Source organism: Syngnathus typhle, linkage group LG1, assembly GCF_033458585.1.
Source record: "Syngnathus typhle isolate RoL2023-S1 ecotype Sweden linkage group LG1, RoL_Styp_1.0, whole genome shotgun sequence".
In the NCBI taxonomy this organism is placed as follows: Eukaryota; Metazoa; Chordata; class Actinopteri; order Syngnathiformes; family Syngnathidae; genus Syngnathus; species Syngnathus typhle.
The window spans coordinates 20,090,936-20,117,284 of record NC_083738.1 but is presented as its reverse complement, the minus strand read 5'-3'; the positions used below and the strand labels follow the sequence as shown (position 1 = coordinate 20,117,284).

Below are 26,349 nucleotides of genomic sequence, written 5' to 3'. Positions count from 1 at the left end.
CATTTTATCAATTCTACTTGAGGAATTTAAGTATGGCGCCAGGACATTTCCGCCAAATTTCCCACAAGATGGCCGACTTCATGTTCAGGCATGGTTTCTTGTCATGGGCCTAATAGTTTGGTGCATCTAGTCTCGAGGTGCGGGGGGACATTTTTATTTTTGTTCAGAGTATGCAAGCAAGTCTTGATCATAGTTTGAGATTATAGTTGTGATTAAACTATCAATATTTTGTAGCGGGCTCTGTCTAGGGAAGTTGCTGTACTTTAGTTTGATTTTTGAAAGATTGTGTTGCAATCCCATTAAATTGGCAATCAATAAGCGGCCTTAAACGGATGGTGACCGTTTTGACTGGAGACCCACTTGACCGAACCTCATGACCTTACAATCCACCAAAATGTAGCGCCTCAAAGTCAACCCTTGGGGCTACTGGATGAGGATTCAAAGCATCTAACCTTCAATGTTAGCACAGCTTGTAGCAACTAGTATAAATTAGGCCACCAAATGCGCCTGCCAAGAACGTCGCAGTACGCATCCTTCCCCTCAGACGTCCTGGTTGTGTCAGCATGCGCTTCTCAAAAGAGCAGGCATTCTTTTGCATGAACCCAAGGTGCACATTATGCAACCTCATCCCACTCTGTTCTTTCAGAATGTCTTTTGGGAATGTGAACAGCACTTTCAGAATGCCTCTACTCGCAAAAACCCAGCCTGCATTTTTATAACTCCATTTTTGATACCTAAAAGCGACCGACTCTTGCTTGCCTGTTGTTATTTCACGACATGGAGAATATGTGAAAAAAGGAAATTGGGATAAAAAATTGATAAATGGGTGTTTTCAATTTATTTTTTCTTTTGATCAATTATTATGTCATTTGAATTTGCACCCAGTTGGTAGAGTTTGGAATCGGGTTAAATTTCCAGCTGCGACCGCTGACATCCTGGTGGGACGCTAACGCTATATTGCTTATGGATACTAGAAATGTGAAGCTTTGGGAAAAACATTTTGTTTTGCCCATTTTGTGTTGACTTAGTAGACCTTCCCCCCCAAAGTACCGTAATTTTCGGACTATAAGTCACGTTTTTTTTCATAGTTTGGGTGGGGGGGGCGACTTATACTCAGGACCGACTTATATACATATATATGGGTTTCTTTTCACTTTTTGGCCATTTTATGGCTGGTGCGACTTATAGTCCGAAAATTACGGTAAGTATGAAATGCAGTTTCCAAATGATAATTTGATGTATTATATACATGAGCAGATGTACTCTGCCACATCTGCACGCCTAGTCTTAGGGAAAACAGGCTGCACAACAGCAGGTGTTGTCAACATGTCTTAACACAAGCTTATTATAGTTCTGTGGCTCTGCCATGTGGTCAGTACTGTAAGGCTGCAAAGTGTTGTTTTGATGATGCGGCGGACTGGAACGCAACTTGGTGTTAGCCCTTCAAACACGTGTTGGAGCAGGGGGGGAAAAAAAGAAGCGTAGTATCCTTTTTGAATTGCCTGCCGAGTTTACACTTTGGCGGCCCCCAGTGGCAGCGACGTCTTTGACTTGCGTGAAAAGTGGAAACTTTGCAATCCAACACTTGCTTGCTGCTCCACCTTCCTTTTGTTTGAATTGAGATTTTTCACATGAAAACATAACGTCGGCTTCCCAGAATCTTTAACATCGGTGCAATCCACAGACATCTTTGGGATTGGCAGCTTGATACTTGTTCAAGCGAACAAGTGTGGTCTGTAAACCCCCTGCTTCCCCTACCGCATGATCCTATCCCTCCCATGTCGATTGTTTTGACCTTTGCTCTGAGGAAATAAGGCCATCTGCGCTTGATGTGACAGGCAGGCGCATCACCTGGATACCAGCAAAAATAAACCAGCGAGAGAGGGAGTGAGGAAGAGAGTGGAACAGTCAAGCTCTCACAGAGGCTTTCCAAATGGAACAAAGGCTTTCGCCTGAGGCGGAAAAAAGTGATCACGTTGGTATGTTTACATTAGCGCAAAGGGAAGCCGTCATTGTCATCACCAGACATTTTCTGACTGTATTCATCTACTTCCCTCCATGCACAGGCCCTCCCAAAAAAGACATGAAAATATTTCATCTGACACTTTGTAAACGTTATTTGTGAACAAATAATACAAGCGGTAACTATACGGAATGTTCTGTCTTCCCAGCTAGCTTGTGCTAAGCTCACCGGGGAGGGGTTGTTTCTCTCCAACATTCAAATTTGCAAACTTCTTCGCACAGCAAAGACATGACAAAGGTGTTGATGGACTGCCTCGATGAGGGTTCTTAACTGTTTGCTTCGCGCTTGACTTTAATAATGATAATTAAACATTCCCGTACGCGCGCAAACCCGAAGACAGCGGGCTGCTCACATACAGGACGTCACCAGCTTTGCCATTTCAATTTTCTTGCAACGTTAGTACACATAACAAAATGAACAATGAAAAAAAGAGTCATTCTCGCTCGGATCCGAAAATTCGCATTCGTCATTTGTTTATACGCAGCTCAATACAAGTGACCTCCGATTCGTGCGCAGTAAAACAGACAACAGATTATCTACTTGTGTAAACCTTTTCGCCTGGCTGTCATGTAGTTATGCGGTTTGAAAGGCTTTATTTGGTGTTTACTTGACAGCATTGGGGATGAAACGGTGTTGGATTGTGAACACTTCAATGGAAATAGGCATGTGGGGGGGAATTGGTGGAGGGGGGGGGGGGACTTCATCACATCTTCCCGTAAGCTAAAAAGAGAAAAAAAAATCCTAGCCCAGTAAAACACAGCCCAGTGGTTACAACAGCAATAGGGACACACGCTCGCTTATTAATACAGAAGAGGGAGGTGCGTTCACCTCGACAAGCGCCAACATGCGAGCGCATTACCTCGCCGGCTGCTATGGCAAAGATGTAAGCGCATTCCTCGCAGCACAAACTCGCAGCTTCTCCTCTGGAGAACTTTTTGAGGGTGACTCAAGTTTGGCAAAAGGGGAGGGGGGGAGAGCGTTTTGACTAACAACTCTGCAAAAGAAGGTTGCAACAGCCAGCATGTTTTATTCATTCTTCAAGAATGAAATGTGATGATTAACAAGGCATTTAGTGGAGGGGGGGGGGGGTCACCTTATTGGTGAGCATTAAAAACATGGCGAGATGTCACCGGTGCTGGAATGCACATGCAAGGCGGCCCTATGGACATGTGCTAATGCAGAGATTGAATGACAACTGGTTCCTTTATTTCCAAAAGTCTCGATTTCTGACCAACGATGTAAAAATTCCCTCTACGTGGACGGTTATTTCTTGGGGTAGCATACTAAGCTAATGGTTAACATATCTGCATCACAGTGCTGAGGTCCAGAGTTTGAAACCTTCCTGTGTCGTGTAGTGTTCATGTCCCACGTTCCAAAATCCTGCACATTCAAAATTAGCTGCCACCCATGACTCTAATGAGTACTAGTGGAATGGAAATAGATAGAACTTGACAGAACTAGTTAAAGACAACTACTGAGTCTTTGCAATTTATGACACATGTAATTCCGATCGCTACGGTGGCGAGGTTAAATTAAATTTACATCATATCGGAATAAACCATCACTAAAGTTAGAGAAAAGTTATAACGACGGAATGCAGTCTGTGATGGTTGCATCAAGGCAATGAAGTTACAAAACACTGGATGGATGTGCCGAGTTTGTCAAGACGATTAGTTTATTATTCCTCGAGGGCACCCGCATTTCATTTCAAATGTATCCACCAAATCACAACTTCGCTCCGCTTAAACGGAAAGCATCCCGTCTCAGTTTCCAAAGCTGCCCCGGGCGCTACCTTTACCAGATATTTGAAAGACATAGCTCACTCCAAGCAGTCCGGCACAACAAGGTAATTTGTCAGTCGCTGAACTTCAAAAAGCTCAAATCTGTAATGACTTGAAGCCCCCGAGCTCTGTGGCGCTCTTGTGCTCGTTGCATGTGGTCCCCCTTGATTGGAGCCCCGCTCTTAAGTTGATTACACGAACGGTCGTGCTTGCTTTTACGCTCACATAATTGGCTATTTAGTCAGTTACTTAAGCAGAGGCATAGAAAATGCCGTTGCCTTGTAATTTATGATGGATTATTCAGAACAAAAAAGCAAAGAAAAGTTTCAAGTGAACTTAAATACTCCGACACTGACGATGCTTACTCCCTTGGTGTTATGTCATCATGATTTAAAATGTAAAAATGGTTATCAGAGAGGAGTGAGCACGGAGGAGGGATCTCCTATAAAGAGCCGCGCAAAGCAAACCCGCACTTCATAATCACGCACTTCCTGACCAACTTGCTTATGCTAGATTTACATTCTCGCCTACTTCTGCTTTGACTTCTCAAGTGTGCCAATTTTTTGGGGTTACATTGAAGACTGTCCACCTGCCGTAGCTCACTATATTCCAAACTCATTGACATCAGACGTGTTGTTTTGGATGAGCTATCAGGGTTTAGAAAAAGTAACCCAAGCTACACACCAAATGTCATCCAAATACAATTACAAACAAGGATATGTGTTTTTATGTTAATTAACATCCAGAACCAGAACAGATCTCATAACACAATTTGGATCCGGACACATATTCACTTTTGGATCAAGATCTGATTCTGTCCAAATAGTAGTGGTGACCATTACGAGTTCATTTTTTTTCCCTTGGGGAAATACAGCTTCAAATAATAATTCCCGGACCCAAAAACTTTGAGAACTCCCCTGCCAACCTTCACATTGTACATCTGGAGTGGCACATTTTTCCCTTTTCCCAAATAACATCTGCTGCTAAAAAGCCAGACAGGTAGTTAGTCTATTGGTCATGGTTGGATTTTCTCTCTCTCTTTCTCTCTTGCGCTCTTTCCTTCTCTTTTTTTTTTTTTTTTGTAAAAGCCCCAAGGCTAGTATTTCACTGATTACAGAGTCCCTCCATTTGAATGGTCGTTTGTGTATTGTCAGAACAAAGGGGGCGAGCGGGCTCTGAAGAGGTGCTAGACAGGGGAATGGATTGGGCTCGGCGATTAGGATGAGTGGAAGTGCAGGTTCGGGCTAGCTTACGCCAAGAGAGGCTGCTCGAGGAAGGGGTCTCCACTCCAACCACTCTTGAACATTTTCTTGACCCAAGAGGTCCAATGGCAATGCTGCGCATTAAGTGCTTCTCTTGACCATTAACGTTATTTTGCACTTTGGCCATTCCTTTCTCAAACTACAAAGCCCCAATTGAGGGGCAAGATTCGGGTCTCATCATCTCCCAGGTCCTCCATAATTTCGCATATTAAAACCTAATCACCCTGTTAAAAAAAGGAAAATCTAAAATAGTGTTTTTGTACTCAAGGGCTGTCTCAAAGCCACTGGGTCTGGTCTTGGAAGCAATTGTATTTGAACTCAAACTGAGACATAGAGGCCTCGGGATTTATTCTCTAGACTAAAACTGCAGGGGTCACATTGTTCACCTTAAAAGAAATATACGTGTAGGTCGTCCTCCTAAAAGGGAATGAGGGTAGCTGCTTTGATTGGCTCGCACTCTGCTGCGTTCATGCCAATTCACATGCTTTGTGCTAGACTTGCACAAAAACAGAGCCTTTGGTCTTAACGTGGTGTCTGTTACTCAAAATCTATCAATTGTGACTCAACCTTCAGTGTAGGTCTTGAATTGGTATCTATTTTTGCAAGTCTGAGATTCCCTATTCCTATCTTTCTATTCCAGCAAGTTTTGGTCTTGACTTGGTTTCAATCATTCTGTCCTGACCTTGACTTGGTCTTTAATCTTGCAAGCCGTGGCTTGATTTAGTCTCAAACCCCTCAGTCCTGGTCTTGCCTCAGTCTTTATTCCAGCACGTTTTGGTCTTGACTTGGTCACAGTTCACAGTTCTTGGTCTCTCTTCTTGCAAGTCTTGGTCTTGACTTATTGTCAATCCCTCAGTTCTTGTCTTGACTCTTTCTCTCCTGTAGCAAGGTTTGGTCTTGACTTGGTTTCTATCCATGAGTCCTAATCTTGACTTGGTCTTTATTCTTGGTTTCAAATCCTTCAGTCCTGCTCTTGCCTCTGTGTCTATTCCAGCGCATTTTGTTCTTGAGTTTTTTCCTCATTGTGGTCTTGACTGTTTATTGCGAAACTGGAAATCCTGAATAAACCTGGGGGGAAAAAAATCAAAAACTGAGACTAAACTTGAGGCTTTTCTCCCAAGAAAGGTTGCTATTAAAATCTAAAAGTGTGTGAATGCCAAATGTGACAGCTTCACAGGTTAAAACCAAGCCCATCCATGAGGCAACAACAAGCCCAGATGCACCTGATGACACGTCAGTCAGACACACAATAAGCAGATAAACATTAGCGTGACAGCCTTCGTCTTTGAACACTCACTTAGTATTTCTCACCCCCCCCAACATGAAGGTGGCGACTCACAATCAAAGTCCTCATCAAATTACGAGGTTGTGTTGGGGGTCACGCACTCGGTGGGCTTCCACATCCTTTTGATTCCGAAGCATCACCTTTTCAAAGCTGTTTTCCAGCCGATTTTTAATTGACTCTGGGCCTTTGTGCCGTTAATGAGGCTTGTAAACCGCCATCCATCAAGCCATTGAGGAGGAATACAGCGGGGCACCGAGGTGTTCTTTTTAGGGTTTGTCAAATAATCGCACGTTTTGTGAAAGCCAGGCCAACGCTTCTTTGCCAGCTTGTTGGGTCTCGTAACAATTTTACGCCGGGTCGCAAACAAAGAGGCAACCCCTCATTTGCTAATCTTCCCCTAGAAAAAAATGATGGGCTTTCTCCAACCAGGGAAACAATGGTGGGAAGATTACTTTTGTTTTGTTTTTTGCACTTAAGTACATTTTCGAATCGAGTTTTTTTTTTTTTTACTTCTAATTAAGCAGTCTGTTTTCATACATGCAGCTGTACTTTTTTTCTCCCACCCAGGCTTGTTATGTCATTGTAATATTGTTTCAGGATTGCCTGAGAACCAGACACGAGACATTTGCTCGTCCAGGAGTGGTGACATTTACGTAGGTGCCAAAAATGGTCTGAGGGACAATTGTTGCACCATAATACAAACAATCCCAGCGAGTGAGAATCATTTATCATGGTCTTCAAACTTGATGTTTGAAGTGAACATTTTCAATTTTGGAAAACGTTAAATCCTCTATTGAAATGTGACCCAGAATGGCAACTGAAGTTTGTACAATTATGAATATATACAGCAGTAAGTCACATACTAGTGGGGGTTCTATTCATGACTGGGCTTGGACAATATACACTGCAATAATACTGTAGTTACGTTAGGGAACATTTTGTTCGTCCAAGTCTTTAAAAAAAATCACAACCTTGCAAGAATTTTGTGTCTGGCTCTAGACTTAGCTTGGAGCATTCAGAAACTCCCAAATTACATTGCTTTGCCCAATAGGGAATTTCAAAAACGATTACGAGTGGAATAGATCTGATTTCCCCGTTGCCTCTCATTTTGTTTGCACCTCCTTGCCATGGTAACATGCCTTCTAGAAGACACACTAATTAAACCAGCAATTTGTCTCGTTTTTTTCTGGTTTTTTTCAGAATCACTGCATGACAAAAATTTGTCCCTGAATAATCAAAATTGATGTAAGTTTGGGCCCGTGTTTGCTCTCACGAAGCTTTAGTAGATGAGACACTTGGGATTTTCTTTAAATGCCAAAATGGAACTCAACATCAACAAATGCTCCACTCAACATATGCGCTAAGGGTTTATTTGTACCAACTTAATGTTGGTGAGCGTCTTAATCATCTGCTTGAAACCTTCAAAGAAAACAATGAAGCAAAATATGGACAAAACCGGCTCCAGGCCACATTAGATCAGAGCCATTTGTTTGTATTTAAAGCAGCTGCTCAAGTTAATGTATATGTTGTGCAACAGTGTTTGGGATGAGATGTACAAGAGTGAAGCTTTTAATTTTCACCTTTCACTCCCCCCTCAGCAAGCCCCCCACACCCTTCAAGGGCGAAACCTAAATGGTTCTTAATGACTCCATGCAAACAATGTGTGACGAGGGACAAATTACTGAAACACAGCCCCCCCCCCCCCCCCTTCAGGTAATACTTGAAAGGTCGCTGAGGTAGCTGGCGAGCAGCGCCCCCCCTCTGGCTCCTCTCTCTGGCACCCTTAAGGTGTCGTGACCCCGCCGCCATTGCTCAGTAGCCCACAGAAGCGCATGGTCAATGGTGTGAAAAGGGAAGTCAGGGCGGGAGTTAGATGTTTTGGGGGGGGGGGGGGGGGGGTACTGGGTTAATGGGGTGAGGTTGATTCCGGTGAGATCAGAGGAAGGAGGCCGTCCCGTGTGGGTCTTCACACGTCAGGGTGGCTTTTCCCTAAAGTTTTCTGGGTGGCTTGTCCGAGTTGTCTCACCTTGGGAGTTGAATGGTACCCCCCCCCTCTTCCGAACCCCCCGCCACTCCCTTCCCTCGCCGCCCCTCCCTTCCTTTCAGTCAATATGTCCGTGTCAGAGATGAAAGTGCAAAGTGGGAGGGACGCGGAGGGGGTCCTGACACTAATGTACTACATTGGGCTTCACTTACTGATCTGCCAAGTTCTTTTGTCAGGCCTTAAATGCCTCTTCAGGGCCCTTTGAACCTACCGAGCGCTTCAAGCCGCCCGTACACCCGTCCGCTTTCGAACACCTCCTCCCCGAGGTTCAATGAGACGTCCCCACCGCCATTCCCACAGTCCCTGTCGCCGTGGACAGACACGCACTGCTGCACGAGCGAGGTTCAAATTCAAATGCTTGAAAGGCCAAACATAACAGATCTGACGTGCCCCCCTTTTTTTGGGTGGCACCTGGGCCAAATCAACTTTACTTATAAAGCACTTTAAGAACAACCACATCTGCTTACAAAGAGCTGTACATAAAGTAAAAATCTGACTTGTGAAAAACAAAACAAGAAATGTATACCATAAAAATAGTAATTGAATTCGTGGAGGTTGAAAAAACGAACCATCCTTTATAGAAAAAATGAGTTGTAGAATTACAGATGTAAGTTTTCAAATGAAGGTAGTAAGAGGACAAATAATTACTCAAGTCCTTTTCAATAGCATGCCAGGTCAACCAAAACAATTAGCCAACTTTATTTTTCTCCTTTCTCTTCTTTCTTTTCTTCGTCCAAGTTCCCAGACACCGTCAGCCTACTCTCTCCATTCTCATGTGTCCTCCTGGTATGCTCCATTGGCAACTGGAGAGCATTTTATTGTACAGTTTGCATCAAAGTGTGTTGTACATGGTAATACCTCAAATCAATGACTGACTGGCTGACATGGGAAATATCACAAATTTCTCTTCAGTTGGAAAACAATCCATTCCAGGACACTGGTCCACTTACAATTTGTTCATATTTAGCAAGCATTTTCTCACATTGGATAAAATGCAAATAATAATTATTCTACTGTTATCATTTCTGAGCAATAGTATTTGCTCATCTTTAGAAAGCAACTGTGATGTCATTTTCAGTCAACAGCAAGTGGCAAAATGGCCAGCCACTGAAATGGTTAAAAAAATGTGAATTCTACTGTTCAATTCATATTCTACAAACACAACATTAATCAGAATGCCGTGTTTAGACTAGTAAGGCTGCATAGACGATATAACTGTAAAGAAAGTTCTTGGATTGACTTCCTCTTTAAGAAATGGCACCGCAAAAACTGGACTAAAAAATGAATGAATACATAACGTAAGCAACATTATTTGCCAATAGATCAGGGAAATGCACTAATTATTATCCAATCACATTTAGTCATGAGTGTCGGTATGGACATTAGCTTGGGTATTTTCTAATAACTTGTCTCACATTTGTTTGATTGTAAAAACATGTCAACAAACAAAACAAATGAAGGTATTTTTTATCCATTTTATGATAATTTTTTTATTTTGATTAAGAGTCCATTAACCGTCCCGAAAATTGATGCTCTGATCACGACCTTAACTCAGATTTAATTGTCTGAGATTGTCAAATGTGCACGTGACAAATGAGTGGTTGTTGGCATAACAGCAACTATTAGCCACATTCGACATCTCCCTTGCAAGCATCATCAAATTGCATTAATTGTGATGAAAAGAAGTTAAAAATATTTGTGAGTTTACGCAGTTGCAATGGAGTGTCTTTTTTGGAATAGTCCTTAAAAATGGCGACATGGGAGGTGATGTATATGTCATCATTTAGGATGATTTTGAATATGAGTGGGGCAGGAATGCTGAGGATCCAGTTTTAATGGCACAATAAAGGCCAGCCACAAAGCATTCTCTCTCTCTCTCTCGCTCTCTCTCTCTCTCTCTCTCTCTCTCTTTTTTCACGGCAGCATGGGGATGTGCTTGCGGCTCACTTCTTGCGCTGCCAGCTCCGAAGCGCTTGTAAACACATTCACACCTCTCTTTCATTTAAATGTCGGGTAAGTTATAGCACGTTATTGAAATAAAGAGGCTAGAAGGGGAGGCGGGCTGCATTTCAATGCTGTCTGGTGAAGGTGCACGCCAATCCACAAAGCGGCGAGCTTCTCAAAAGCACAAATAACAAGCTGACCAGGGGACAGTTCGTTTCTGTCAGGCGGGGGAGCAACGCAATCGCGACACGGGGTCTTAAGAAAAATAACATTAGCGGTCGTCTATTGAGGTAGTCTTATTAAAATAAAAGTAACATTTGCAAGAAAAAACGTTTGTGTGTTAATCAAAGTGAAGTTTGCAAGAAAAAAAACGTTTCTTTGTGTGGAGGGGGAAGTACACGACGTACACAAATTAGAAATATAAAACGTCAAATGTGTTTCTTTTAAATATACGTGTTAGAAATATCTATCTGAGAAATGAACAAACACATTTGTATTTACAATATTAAATATTTGGAACATTTCCTTTTAAGATTGGAAAAACATGCAAAAATGAACAATTTAATGTTTAAAATGAAATATTTATATGACAAAATACACAATGGAAAATTTCAATTACAAACTAAAATGACCATAAAATTAGACTTCCCAAAATATATAAAAATCACAAAAGTGACAAAAGTTTATTTTCAAAAGATTGCAAAACATTTTTAAGATCGCTACAAACCATATTTCTTTCTATAATATATATCTTTTAAATTAACATTGAATGTATATTGAAGTCAGAATAGTGCCTGTTGTGAAATAAAAACTGCAACAAAATCAACAGATGCCGTGTTCCAAATACATAACAGTCTCTTTAGTTTTTTTTTTTTTAATGTTAAAAAAAAATCGCACCAATATTCGCTTTGGCATTTAAATGACTCCCTGCACTGACAGTGGGGGGAAAAAAATAAAAACGTGAACCATCACCGAGAAGGGAGGTGATGGAGGGTTTCGGTGGGGGTAGTGGGGGGTTTGTTGTGCGCGATGGGAAGCCCGAGCGTGCTGATGGTCCGTGGGATTACCCTATCAGGTGCAAACCGCTGACAAGTTTCCACCCACCAGCGAGCAAAAAGCCTCACAGTGGCCCAACGGGCAGCCGCAGACGCGCAGCTCAGCCCTCTGACAGACGACTTTGGATTTCCTCTTCATGATTACAATATTTAGAATTCACGGACAGGTGGAAAGGACGCTTTTTCAATAGACGACACTTGCACAATAAAAAAGAAAAAAGAAAAAAAAAAGACAATGGCACGTGCAAGGTGTAGAACTTCCCCTCGTCAGGTACACTTTGGGAATTTGTGATCTATTTTTTTCCATCATCTTGGAGAGGATAACAATCGGAGAGTGGGATTTTGTTTCTTTTGGTAAATAATCTGGATAAATCGTCGACAAGGAAGCGCCTCATGTTGCCTCGGGTGAGCGTTTCACCGCCGGACTCCACCGCCGCAAGAAGCGTCTCCTCGCCGGAGCCTTGTGCGTAAAAGGCGCACGGACAGCCGCATCGGAGTTCCAGGAAGGCGGCGGCGGTGGTGGCGGTTCGCCCCTCCACCCACCCCCGCCTTCTTTCCTCGGTGTGTCGAGCGGAAGCAGGTGTCAAGATGTCGCCGCTGCCTTCCAGGTTCTTTTACCTGTAAGTGCCCACACCAGCACCACACCTCCACCTCAAAAACGATCCGCATTCTTTCCAATAGAAGTCGCTGAAACGCTTTTTTATCTCGCGGAATTGAACTCACTTGTCTGACATGTGCGTGTTTCCTCTCAGGTGTTTACATTTCCTGGTCCTCTACTTTCAGATAAAGGTACGTGCACCTTTCTTTTGCTTTTGTAATGATGCACCAATCACTCCCCCCCCCCCCCCCCAAAAAAAAGGCTTCGCTTTACAAGCACCGCCATCAGAACCAACACTAAAATATAGTATTAAAAAGGGGGAGGGGCAGTAAACATGGAACATGTTAAATGATTTAGTTTAATATTTTGCAAATGAAAGTTTGACATATTTAACAGTTCTGAAAGTTTATTATTACCACGCTACACTTAACAAATTGGAATAAATAAAAAAAAAGCCTCTGTTTCCTCCACTTCGAACAATAACACTGGCGAAAAAAAATTAAAAAGCTGTCATCGTTTATTGCAAAATATTTTGCTGACCTCACTTTGAGAAGCACTGCATATGTGTGCTTTTAAAGCAGGGTCTCCCTAACTGAAGGTGCCAAATTGAGTCCAAACTTACCAATATCCTTATCATGCATGGCCATAATAGCATCACAATACAGGACCCCCCCCCCCCCCCCAAAAAAGTCAGCATATGATACATCCCATTATCTAGCAATATTTTACGTAGGATACCAACAGTATCATGATACATGAACTGATTTCTATGGGAAAATGTCAAATAGAAAAATAATCAGTATGCCCAGTTACGAAAGAGAAAATATCCACATGATCCAGTGTCAATAATGTATCTCAAGAAATTCACAATATTTGTTTAGTTTTTCTTTCTTAAACAAATTCAGTGGAATATATTAGCAGTTGATATGAATTTCAAAATGATTGTTTTTAGATTAATAGTGACCAAAGCAAACTAAATATTTAAAAGAAAAAGAAAAAAGATCCGTTTGGAAAATATTTGAAAAATGTTAAAGATTAAAAACAACAACCGTTTTCTTTTGATTAATTTGATATTTAGTTATTTTTAAAAATACATTTTGATTGTATGACTTAAAGGCAGCGGATCACATTGGTCTATTTCAAAGTTCAAATATTTAAAGTGAAAAATATTTTTTTTAATTGTAATATTTTGTTGTATTCTGTTCCTTATACGTATGTACACAAACACATATTTTTAAATTCTAAAAAGAAAAGACCATACTGTTTTAGTTTTGTCTTATAAATGCAGATGTGTGTATAAAATTATTGAAAAAATATTTGGATTTTATGGCAGTGGGTCATTTTTGTCCATTTGGAAAATTTAAATACTGAAAATAAAAAATATTTTAAAAATGTCATATTGTTTTTTTTTTTTAAGTATTTCATATTTTATCTAAAACAAAAAAAATCCAAATTTTTTGCATTTCTTCTTTGAAACATATTTTTATTTCAAAATGAATATTGAATTTATGACCAAACATGCAGCAGGTCACACTGACCCATGACCATTTTTGGCATAGCGAAGCACAAGAACCCAATAGCAAAACCATTTTAAAGCAAAAGAAAATGCAGCTTCACCTTTGACCCCTCTGTTGTAGATACCTCTGCATGATGACAATAATATTGACGTCGAGTGCGTTTGGGCGAGCATGGCACTCACTAGGATGATCATAGACTCAATTATGAGCGGGCATAAAATGAGCACTAGTTGATGTTGACCACGCTTGCAAATCCCATTTAAAGTGTGTGGCAATTAAGCACAAGTGTGTCATAGTGTATGTGCACCTCAATTAGCAGCGTGCCTTGTGTTTTTACAGATACTCCAAACTGGGAGAGGGGGGGGTTAACAGCTCCTCTTTGAACAGATGCTTTGCTATTTTTTCAAGGGAGGTTGCTTGTTTTTTTTTCTCTTTTTTGCCCTGTTTTACGAGCGGCGTCTCACTTTGAACCGTAAGCACAAGCAGGCGTCTGCGCACCTAATGACTCGCTCGGTCAGCGTCGGGAGAATGCCGGTGTACTACAACGCTTTTATTTGACCCCCCCCCCCCCCCTTCTCTACACACACACAGCCCGCACCCTGGTGGGCTTCTCCCGCACCGAGTTATGACCTGTGACATTGAAACAAACAAGCCAGAACGTGTAATGTTTTAATATAAACCTGCATTTACTGTAACGTGCATCATCATGCGGGGCGGCATAGTCTAATAGAGGTTTGTCCCTTGCAGAGGTTCTGGGTTTGAGTGTCATTCTGGACGGATCATTTTGCTGTCACTTGAAAAGTGCGGATGTTCTCTCAGCCTAGTTTCCAAATCAAAGAAACTCAAATGTGAAGGCGGTACAATGTAGATGAGCTCAATTGTGACGTCACAACCCGAACGTTCCGCTCACAAACGTATTTTCAGAGAAAAGGCCAGACAACACAAAATCGAGTGAGGTCAAACTTATTACAAATATTACAAATCAGTTTGGGGTTTTTACGTTCGATTATTTTTCCATTTCAAATAAAGCCGAGGACATTTTTCAAAATTTGGGAAAACGTGTGTTGTGTGTTCCAGCGCTGTTCAAAACATATATATTGTGATTATCAATCCGAAGGCGGCCATGTTGAGTAACGTTACCCTCAGCGGCCACTGAACCGATACAGCGTCATCAGCAGCAGGTCACAATGGAAGAACTGGAAGAGTCACAGAAAGGCCGAAACATGACTTCCCCGCAGGTTCTAATTTTGCCATTCAACATTGGTGATGAGTAAGGCGTCCCGCCTGATGCGCCCGTCTTTGCCCGTTGTCGTGCTCGTGACCCCGCCGCTGTCAAAGCGTTAACGTGTAGATGGATGCGACCAATCACCTCCAGCTTTTGAAGTCGGCAGAGTATCGTCTTTCAAGTGGTCTTTGAAGACCGAGAATGGGGGGGGGGCAGTCGCGGAGACGGCGGGCTGATAAAAAGCGCCGCCGCTCAGCCGCGTTGGCCGCTTTTGCCTTTCCCGTGACAAGAAGTGCAACTTTGCACCAAAACACACCTTTGTGTTTGTTTGGAGATGGCCAGATGGGAGATAAGTCCCTCAGCGGGCTTCTTTTTTTTTTTCTTCCAACTTTTAAGCTTCACTTTAAGAGGGTTGATGAGAGATGATACTGATCTTTGTCTTTGGCTGAGGAGACTCTTGGATATGTTTAATGTGCAAAATGGGGGCCGAAAGCTGTGGCATGGGACTCCACAAAATAAATTATTTATTATGAATTGGAACTTTTGTTTCAATCGGCGAGCTTTTAATTCTTGAGTCATTTGGGGTACGCATAGTAGTGATGGGTGATTGGTTGGGAACATCGAAAATGTAAAAAATGTAGTGACTATGCGTGATCTCAGTGTGAAATAGGCTCGTATGAGGCTAAGCTTTTAGTACCAACGTAAACCAGTAGCGCCTTTCGCCCCGTCATTTGAAAATTTTCCACCTTCCCACTGTTCTGTATAAACTGCACCAAGTTTCCCCCGCACCTGGTGAGCTGCTAATCTGCGGCGGATCCTGTGGAACTTCCTCTTTTTATGTCCTTGATCCACGTTTCAGGGATCAACTTGTCAACTTTTGACGTGAAAGCGGGGGAAAAAATGTGGCATCGTATTGTTAAACCTGTTGACTCCTCATGACATGTTTGCTTTTGAGCTATCGAGTGCCCCCACCCCAAAAATGGGGACAGGCTCTGAATCTTGACATTTGGAAACCACACCAATCCCTAATGCAACCTTTCACCTTTGAGAATATGACGGCGTCTATCGCCACTGACACACAAGCCAGAAAAATGAGATTATGCAATGACAGTGTGTGCTTTGACGAAGAGACATGGCATCCTGCAATCACATCATACGTACCACCGTCTGTTTTGTTGTACGGAATAGTCCATCGGTGACAACTGATTTCAACATAGTGTAAAAAAAAAAAGCTGCTGGTTTAGCTTTAGCCTCACACACAGACTCCCCCCAAATTGAAAGTGCAATCAGATAAATAGGTGACGCCAGATTTTGGCACACTGCAAAAAATAATTTCCCGACGGTGACCTTTTGACACAACTGGGGGTCAGACTTAGAAAATGTATCGGGAACACTTTACCAATTGAAAGAATTGACATTTTTCACTCCATGTTGTTTAATTCATTTGTACGGATAAAAACTAACTGTATTAGTCTTTTAGTCAATCTAAACAACTTATTGTTTTAGCACCTTGTGAGTCTTACATCAAATTTTCGGACTTTTAAGGAGTCGTCGTAGCACGGCTGCCATCTTTCCCATGGCTTGCGCTGGATGTCATTAATCGTCCCGGGTTAGAACAACAAGAGAGCTCGGGGTATGTAATGCGTATGTAATTAGCCACCTGAGAAGCGCCACGTAAGGGGCCATTACCGTGCAATTACCGCCGGCGTACAGCTGTGGAAACAAGGTCCCGCTGCAGATTCCAGGGCTTCCGAAAGTATACGTTTGCCCACTCTACTCGCGCTTGTGACGGAGCCGCTCCTGTGAAATAAGTCGTCAATTTCCCGTTTTTTACACCGGGTCTAAGGTGTCTCGTAAACATCAGACAGGTGGAGCCTTCAGTGGTGGCCTTGTGGATTTCGTCCATACTGCGTTTTCCGTGCGGGATGTTACTGTAGTTCGTATGTCGAAGTTTCAGGTATCTTGAGTTCCTTACTTTCTGCACTGTTGACAGCTATTGTATATAACTGTCAGCAAAGATAGTAAGTAATAGTTTGAGTGCTTTTGCCACCGTTGTTAATTTATGGAGCATGCTCGACCCTACGGGCGGATCTTTTTGGGATGATAGTGCGACTTCAGGTGTATAATTGCTAGTGGTGGAAATGCAGGTAAATCGACATGGCCCTCAGGCGCAGCACTTGTTTTTTTTCTCTCAAACTTCATCAGCACGTCCAGCGGTTAGCTGCTTGTAAAAGCCGAAAGTACTAAAGTCCCACACGTGGCTCGTTTTTCCTGGCTTGTTTAAAAAAACATCCGCTCTAGGTCTGGGCCATTAATCAAGTTTCATGATTATTGTGAATTAATTACTGAGGATATTTTTTCACATAATGCTTTGGGAAAAAAAATAGATTCATTTGAAATTTGTGTTTTTTTTGTTTTTAATGATGATTATTGTTTTGGCTGAGGTGCACTACTTGCATAATAACGTGGCTGGGATCAGACTTGACATCCATCTAGGTAATTAAGCAGTAAGAAACCTAAATCACCACTAACAAACATAAAACATGATATTCATTGTGATGCAACAAGACCCGCCAGTAAGGGATTTTGGAAGTGGATGCAAGTTAATGCTAAGAATAAAAACATCCTTCCTTGTCCTTGCTCCAGGAGTCACAACAGAGCTCTCCTGACTTCCGTATCTACATTGAGAACCACACGAGGAACCCGGACGACCTGAGCCGCAAGCAGGTCCGCATCTACCAGCTGTACAGCAGGACCACGGGAAAGCACGTGCAGATCCTCGGGAAGAAGGTCAACGCCAACGGAGATGATGGGGGCAAGTATGGTATGGGAGAATTCCTGTGCATTTCACCCACACGTCAAACTGTACAGGACAGTATATTTGTATATTGTAGCTAGCTATTATAAGTTGATATATTTCAGAAACTAGCGTGAGAATCTTAATAGCTAGCCAAGAACGGAGTAAACTAATCTTCTAAAATAGATTATCACCACCCACGGCACAGGAATGGAATGGTATGACTTAGCCAGGTCGGAATGAGGTGGAACGTCAGATAGCAAATATGCTACCACGCATGCTAAAATGGTTAGCAGCTCACAACAGCTGACTCTGGGAAATAGCGGCATTGAAAAAAATGTTTCCTCGCTGCTTGTTGGAGCTTGAGTGGAAGCAGATCCTGGTTTTTCTTTTTTTTCTTGCGAGGAAGCCTTGCCAGTTGTGCGTCGCCCCCTCTTCCTCTCCCGTCTGCCCGTTCAGCTGCGGTACCTGGCACCTGCCAACTCCCAGCACTTACACCGCCCTTCAGTCGCCAAGAAGACATGTGCTGCGCTGTTCTTATCACAAATGTCTAGATTTGTTATTTTTAGGAAGCCATGCTCCTCCATGCTACTCTGTCACCCGGGTGGCAGTGCGAGGCTTTTAAACAGATAATATCGACAATCTGGAACATTATCCTCCATTTTTGACAGTTGGGGTCAAAAGATGTCCGTGGCCTGATGTCATATTGCTCATACTGTTATGCTACATTCACATTTTTTAATGATTTACTTGTAAGATGGGGGTCTCCATGGAATCATATTTGAAGAAAAGGTCATTTGGTATGATTATCTTCAATGTTGAACGTCGTATTTGTTCCTCTTGTTTTGGGTCTTTGCATTGCCATAAACGGTAAAGTGGTCGCTTTACAAATATGGTTGATAAAAACTGATCATGATACACAAATGCCTACGTTATCTTGACACCGCAGTCTCCACGTTGCTGCAGCAGCCAATTTTCTTGCTGACCTAAGTCGCCTGGATAATCTTTTTGCTCCTTGCCAAGAAGTAAATCTAGGAGACTCTCGTTCTCCTCTTCCCTTGTTGTTGCTGTTTGTTAGCATGTCCTAGTCTATTTGGCGGGAGTGCCATTTTTTTCCGCCCTCAGTCTCCATCGAATAAAATATGTGTCCTGACTGACTGGTAATACGGGAGACTTTCTTTTCTATTGTCGTTGGTGTTGTCTCATTATCAGCTTGGTTGAAGTGCTCCATTGTTTTGTTTTTTTTACTGCCCTGAGTTCTCTTTAGGATCAAAATTGTCTTCTGATGTAATTACAGCAACTATGGGTTTATTATACCCACTAGGTGATTTTCCTCGAAATGATAGCAGGTCCCGATCGTGCCCTTATCTGGAAAGATGTTTTGTTGTTGCCCTTAGTCTCATTCTGGATAAAGGTTATCGCTATGGTGAGATTTAAATATGTCACAGCCTTGTCCTCCATTATTGCTATGTGTTCTCCGCTGCAGTTTTTCATTTTCTTGCTGCCCTTAGTCTCCTATCAGATAGAATGTGTCTGATCTTTACCCAGAAGTAAATCCATGAGTAAATCCATTCTCCGTCATTGCTAGCTTGTCTCATTCTCCCCTTGCCTCCCTTTTCTTCTCACTTTAGCCTCCCTTCAGATTGACTTGATCTCTTTACTAAGATGTAAATACGGGAGACCCCTGACCTCCTCCGTTGCTGCTGATTCATTTTCAACTTGGTTGAGGTGCTCTCTTTTCTTGTGGGCCTTAGTCTCCTGTCTGAACTAATTTTGCCTTTACTAAGAAGCAACTAGAGGAGACGGACAGCATCAGACAGCATCTCAGAATTGCATTTTTCCTTTTTTGTTACACGGCGTCAATAAAGGCACCGCATGGCCTCCTTTTGTCAACCTAATACCACTTGCTATGACAACATTGATTTGCTGCTAGTTTACGCTTAATTAGCGCGGCTCAGCGGACAGCGACTCAAGAGGATCCCGTTAAGTTTGGCCAAAGCTTCACTTATGTCTCCTTTGTTTCTGAACACACACAGGCAGAGAACAGGGGACATTTGGAATAAAAAGATTAAAATATTGAGGCCTTTGGGTATTTTGGCTGTTAGTATTTTTGGTTCCAGGTTGTAATTTTTCCCACGAGACCCCACATACCAATTAAAATTCAGTCATAATTTTTTTTCCTATTTTGGGACATGTTACAAACCAAAACAGTCACTGAATTATCATTTCATTAATGTCTTTGCTTTTTCTCGTCAATTCTATATGTCCTGTTCTTTAAAGGGCTGTAAGTTGTTCATTCATTAATCATTTGTATTTGTTATGATGCAAGAATATTTGTGGACCCTGAAGTTTGGGCTTGCGTGCCCCACTTGGAGAAGCACTAAAGAATCCAGACGGTATAAAAAGCCAGCAATCTAAACTTCCAGTGGCTTAAGGCTCATTTCATCTTCCTATTTGTCCTCGTGTAGTTTAAGGCTAGCAGGAGGTTGAAGGCAAGGGGAGCCCATCCCCGTCCCTGGGGCCTATTCTGTCCTGAATGGCTGCCCTGTGTGTTAAACAAATGGATCATCTTAACTTTTTGATTGAGTGAGCACAGACTAAAGGCAGACTTGAAACCTAATCCGGCGGAGGTGGGGGGGCACATAACCACTGCACAAATGTTTGGCAGCCCTGCTTGAAGGGCCCCCGCCACAGACAAAGGGCCACCTCGCGGGGGTTAACGTCAGAGAGGGGGAACAGGGGAAGAGAGAGAGTGTGTGTGTGCGTGGGGGGACAAAATGAAAGAGCCACCGACTGGGATGCGTCCTGGGAGTGGACTACTGCTGTGTCATCTTAGAGCCGCTATTGGTTTTTAGCATGCGTCTTAACCTGAAACGATGATTTGCCATAAGAAAAAAAACCTCTTTCAATCACAGTGTTAATTGCGTCCATGTTTGGTGAGCATGACTTGTTCTCCACTTGGCTGCATCTTCTTGCTGCCTGTAGTTTCATTTCAGATCACGATTGTTTCCCTTCAGCGAATACGGCAGATCCTTGAGTGTTTCATTTGCCACTTGGCTGAAGCGCACCAGTTTCTTTCTGCCTTTAATCCCTCTTTGGAAAAAATAAAATAAAATTGTGCGATAATATCATTGTAAAGGCAAAATTTGCATACCAGCGTCATATTTAATAATACAAATAATAATAATAATAAATGTTCTTTATAATGCGCTTTACATTTCCAACAAACCTCAAAGTGCTAGTATTTATGTAAAAGGATCGATTTGCTTTCATTTGACAGCCCTAATGTGTTTTGTTTCTTCTCTTGTGTTTTTTCAGCTCTTCTGGTGGTGGAGACAGAAACCTTCGGCAGCCACATCCGAATCAAAGGAAACGAAAGCCAACACTACATCTGCATGAACGAGAAGGGCAAAATTGTCGGAAGGGTGAGTGTGAATTGCGTCAAACCAAAACGGATATTTCCGAGAGGGAGCTCGTAATCCGGCTGGTCCCCCTACTCAAAACAAAACCCCTTTGATTACTCTGGGCCCGTTGCTCCATTACGTAACTGGATCACTCAATTAGCCGCTGCAATGGCCACAATGCACCCGCACAGCTAATGATCACTTAGGAGGAATGCAATTATGTCACCTGCTCAAGTCAGGTGGTCTCTGGTTTTCTCTGGTGGTCAACAGTAGCGGCCTACCGTTATTTATTTCTCATGCAAATCATCCATCAAAAGCTGTTTCATTCCTGCAATTGAAGGGCGGGCATTGAGGTTTCGCTTGGTTTCAATTACAATGCAAAGCAAAAGTCAATTGCAGCACACATTCTGTAAACATGATTATGGAGTGTGTTTTCTCCGTCTAGAAAAGTAAACGGTGGAGAACCTCGCTGTCCTTTTCGTGAATTAGCGCGTCTCATTCTCCACTTAGCCGCAGCACTCTTCGGTTATTGCTGCCCTTCTATTCCTGAGAAGCAAATACAAAGCAAACGCAGTGTTTTTTCTACGTTATCTGTTAGCATCAACTTGTTCTTTGTTTTGTTTCTCGCTGCCCTTAGTCTCCTCCAGATATATTTGTTCTCCTTAGAACCAACGTTCCACTTATTTGTAGTCGTTAGTTCGTGTGTCTTCGACAATTGGCAGTAGCACTCCGTTTTTTCTCTCGGCCCTTAGTCTCTCTTTGGATGTCTCTTTAGCATAGAGACGTAAATGTAGGTCTACTTTAACTCTGGAGGCCAACAGTATTAGTATGAATTATGTTCTTGCAGCAAAAGTCCAATACATTTTCAAGATATGATGAACAAAAACTCATCAGTAATAGCTGGAAAGATTTATTTTTTTTAATTCGTGCTAGATATATTTTAATTTTTTTGTTTTTGTTTTTTTGGGCAGCCTGATGGCAGGAAGCAGGAGTGCGTGTTTGTGGAGGAGTTCCTGGAGAACAACTACACAGCGCTGGTCTCGGCCAAGTACAAAGGCTGGTACCTGGGCTTCAACCGGAAGGGCCGGCCCAAGAAGGGCTCGCGCACCACCCAGCGGCAGCAGGAGGTCCACTTCATGAAGCGGGACCCCAAGGGCCGCGAGGACCGGTTGGAGGAGTTTCGCTTCACCCCCGTCACCACACGCACGCGGCGAGCCCGCCGGCTAAAAGCCAGGAGGAACTGATTGATTGATGGGTTATTTGATGGATTGATTGACAGCACTCAGGAGGGCGGACACTCCATGGACAGTCTGGTATTGAAAGAACAAATTTTTATTTTTCTACTTGATGCGTCTTGCCGTCTTATTTATATGTACGGAGGAAACTTTTGAGGACAGCGTCTTTGTTGACCGTCAAGCCAGGAGGTGACGCAACGCCATAAAAATCAGCCAAGTGGGATTTATTGGAATCTTGTTTGTGTTACCCCGCCCTGACAAGGATGCCATACTTTCCACTAAAACAGGACGCCATGGAGACGGGAGGAAGAAGGCGGAACAGTGCCACCAGAATGACTGTGTTGCTTTGAGTGCAATATTTCACACAGCATTCTTTTTTCTTTTTTTTACCCAGTTTTACGTCTTCCACCTTACACAGACGCACTACTGGACTTGCCATAAATAACTCCAGAGGTTTTTTGTTGTTGTTCTTTTTGGTGACGAAGCCCTACCTCCTGGTTTCTGTTCTTTTTGTTTTTTCTACTGGGGCGCTCCTTTAGTGACTTTGCCACCTTCTCTGTCCAATAATGTGTACTCACCTGTCTATTGGCAACTTTACTAACAACATGACACACACATTTATGATCTTTTTTTTTTTAAATGTAAGCAAAAAATAATTTTATGACTATTATTAAGATATTTATTGCCTCCCCTTTGTAAATAAAATGTGCTAAGTTTTATTTGGCCTCTGTTAATAAAATGAGGACTATATTTTAAATCAGTGACTTCAATGTTTTTATTGCAAGACACGGGTCCTTGGGATCAACTGGGTGAATCTCCTAGTAGCATTCCGAGGTTGGGATTTGTTCAGAGAGGCTTCTTCATACCAAAATGGCCAACTCCCTTTTCAGTTTCGGACATGGGGCCTTCTTTGTACGTCCTCGTATGATAGACATGTCCATCAAATCTCAGGATAATCTGTGAAATTGGTGTGGTTTTTTTTTCTAACTTTGCAAGGGCTACTACTGAAAATAAAGTTGTTAAAAAATTGGCAAACCAAAATGGGCAACTTCCAGTTCAACACGTATTCGTGACACTTTTGTCAAGATATGTGCACTAATGTTTGTGTTGGTTGCTGACATGGGTGTCCGGAGCAAAAAATAAATAAACAAATAAATAAATAGCAGTGGGTTCTGCAAATTAAGTTTTGGTGGAGGGGATTCTAGCAATCTCTATAAAAGACAAATGTTTACCGATGTTTGCACGATTTGCGACACATGCCCACAGTCTCCTCATGGATAAAACTTGTAAGTTTTCTTGCTGCCTACGATTAACTCTTGGATATACGTATGTTTTCTTCATGGCTTTGAGGTCCTGATGCTGTGCTTTTACGTTCCACAATCTCCCATTGTCATGTCAACAAACAGGCAGAGATCATTCAGACCAAATATCCACTAGTCCACCTCCAGACCTGTAGGGGGCAGAGAAAAAACAGACACATCACAATTCACAAAACTTTATCAGATGCCACTGACAACCATATTGCCTACAGACCAGCATGTGAGCTGGGGGTAATAACAAGAGAAAGCCTGTTAGTGAAAGAAGAAAAGCTTAAAAAGAGAAAGCAAAGAAGAAATAGACCCAAGGAGACTCCTCAGTTCCTGGCCACGTGCAACTGGTAGGAAATAGACTTGAATGCCAAAGTATTAGGTTTGGTTAATGCTTACTTTGTTTGAAATGTTTGGTTTGCGCTACAAGTTTTGTTTAGCTGAATTTTGAGTGGCTCAATCAATTGGAAGTATTCACAAAGGCAAAGTGGATGTTTATGTTTGGATTGTGCTTCTGTTTAAACACTCAGTTAAGTTGCTGACTTAGTTGTTACTTATGCTTCATATTTTCCAGTTATATCATGCAATTAGTCAAACTTAAAATAATGCAATGTTTTCTGTGTTTAAGGTAATCAACCTAATTACCCTCTAATTAACTTTGCAATAAATTGAAAAAAAAAAAAAAAGGAAGAAATAAGTTCTTGCGTTCTAAGGCCCTTTTTCAAATTGGGGCAGTGAACAAAGGATAAAACAGGACAACCCATTTTCTATCGAGCATCGTTTTCCTGTTGCCCGCAGTCGCCTCCTTTTGTGAAATTAGGTGTCTCCTTATCTTTAACAGGTAAAAAGCCCATGAGTCTGCATGCTGCTGTATTATACTCCACAGTCTCCACTTGGAATTGCTATTGCGGCATTATCCGTAGGGTAACACTTTGTCACTATTTGTCTGTGCCCACAATGTCTTCATGGATAAAATCCATAGTTTACAGCCTTAGCTCTTGATGCTGCAATACAATCTGCAGTCTCCGTTTTTTCGCAGTGCCCCATTTTCAAGCGGAGATCAAATTTGGAAATCAATGCAAACCAAAGTTCCCCTCTCTTCTTCGCGTTGAAATGTGTCATGTTCTTTGCAGTTTTGTGCGGCGCTCCTGAAGAACGACCCATTCAAAACCAAGGCTAGTCCTCAAAAGCATGATGGCACCACTGCTCGAATATTTCGAGATCATACCGAGATGATTAGCGCTTTGCTAACCTCGGAACACTGCTAAGGACAGAGTCTTTTTTTTGTTGTAAACACACAAACGGCGTGGACATTTTTCCATGTTTTAGGAAAGGTGCTGCAGGAATGCGCAGCGGCATGCTTCCCCGAACTCTGTTTACAGGAACCGTCACACTGAATGATGATGCCACGGCCAGGCAAAAAAGGGAAGAAAAAAATACTTTGGGTTTGAATTCCCAGCGTTGCTTCCTTCCATTTCGACCCCCCCGGAGACCCCCCACCTCACCCTTCCCGCTTACCTTGACGGGTACGTGTGGTCAACTTTTAACAGCAGATGATTCACTGCCAACATGATAGATCAGAGCTTGTCTCCGATGGTGGAGTTAAAGCAGAAAAGACTTTTCGGAATGTTTTATGTCCCTCTCTCTGTCTTTTTCATCTTGTCTATGAGCTACTAAACCATATTTTCCCAGTGGCGGGCGGTAACTTTCAGACTTGGGCCTTCAGCGGTCATTTACAGTAAGCGACCTAATCCACCTCTTATCACATTACAAAATGTTATCTTCTAATATACATCGACTCCAAACCTGTTCGCTACAATATAGATGTTTACAATCAATATTAAAAAAAAAACTTTTAAATAAAATACTAATATACATCACCTCCAAACCTGTACGCTACAATCTAGACATTTAAAATACTTCTTTTTTTGCGTGTCCGCTGAAATTTCCCCCAAAATCAATTTCTGTGTTAAATCAAGCCAGCCAGCAACAATGTCGGTTGACCCCATTAAGTGCCTAAAAAATTATTTTTAATCATATCCGACATTGTAAATCGATCGTTTATATTAAAAGTGGATTGGAAGTGAACTCTATCCGTTTGATGAAACATTGAGTAGGATGCATTTGCAATAAATAGACGGACTTTATTTGTTTGGAAATTGAATTAGGCTTCATGGAAGAAAAGGAATCAGGTCAGGCATCTCTCACAAGCTCGAGAGGCGCTATAGGTGGAAAAGCACAATATGCTAATTGAAAAAGAGGAAGAAGGGCTCTTGGGTTAAATCTCTGAATAAGACTAACATATATATTTACACGTGAACTTCATTTTAATTTGCACCTCGTAGCTCAATATCCCAAACTTTTTGTGCTTCGTGTACAATGCGAGTCAGCTTGACACAAAGTGAAGCAAAGCTCACCAAAATAACAGAAAGAAGGAAACTCCTCCGATGGTTTTTTTTTTCCCCCCTCATAGGCATACCTCAGGATTACCCAAGTGTGTCAAAAAGTGCATATTGACATTTAAACCAATAAGGGGAGACGCCATTTTTTTTTCTTCTTTTCTTGTGTATGTGCGCGTAAACCTCCTGCCAGGCTTTTCTCTGACTCCACCTTTGATCAGTGGGCCCAATCACTTCCAAATGAAACATGGACCCCCTCTCTCTCTCTCTCTCTCTCTCTTTCAAGCTTTAAATGTAGCCTCGCTTGCCAACTGGTTGGGATTCTATTATTAGGGCACACACAATGGATACAGTATGAGCCGCGGACAGGGCGAGTGAGAAAAAGACAGTCGTCACCACACACTTAACAATTAGCTGTGCCAACAGAAATGTTTTTGCTTTTAACAAGATTTGTCTCTGGGAGTTTTAGCGGA

General features: G+C 42.2%; 1 protein-coding gene across 2 annotated transcripts; it reads left to right on the top strand.

Annotated features, from left to right (window-relative positions):
- The first annotated feature begins 11,343 nt into the window (after nucleotides 1-11,343).
- fgf24 (fibroblast growth factor 24) lies at nucleotides 11,344-22,927 on the top strand. 2 transcript variants are annotated; one of them, XM_061288239.1, is made up of 5 exons: nucleotides 11,344-12,014; nucleotides 12,147-12,183; nucleotides 17,381-17,549; nucleotides 20,850-20,956; nucleotides 21,907-22,927. In XM_061288239.1, exons 1-5 carry the CDS (start codon nucleotides 11,983-11,985, stop codon nucleotides 22,177-22,179), a joined length of 618 nt encoding a protein of 205 aa, XP_061144223.1. In that variant the 5' UTR covers nucleotides 11,344-11,982; the 3' UTR covers nucleotides 22,180-22,927. The 2 variants fall into 2 exon arrangements, with proteins under 2 accessions (XP_061144223.1, XP_061144215.1); XM_061288231.1 differs by having other exon boundaries at nucleotides 11,361-12,014; nucleotides 17,381-17,558.
- Nucleotides 22,928-26,349: the final 3,422 nt, after the last annotated feature.

Coding starts and splice junctions, on each gene's coding strand:
- fgf24 (XM_061288231.1), top strand. CDS start 11,983: ATGTCGCCGCTGCCTTCCAGGTTCTTTTACCT. Junction 12,015..12,146: donor CCTTCCAGGTTCTTTTACCT/GTAAGTGCCCAC, acceptor GTTTCCTCTCAG/GTGTTTACATTTCCTGGTCC. Junction 20,957..21,906: donor AGGGCAAAATTGTCGGAAGG/GTGAGTGTGAAT, acceptor TTTTTTGGGCAG/CCTGATGGCAGGAAGCAGGA.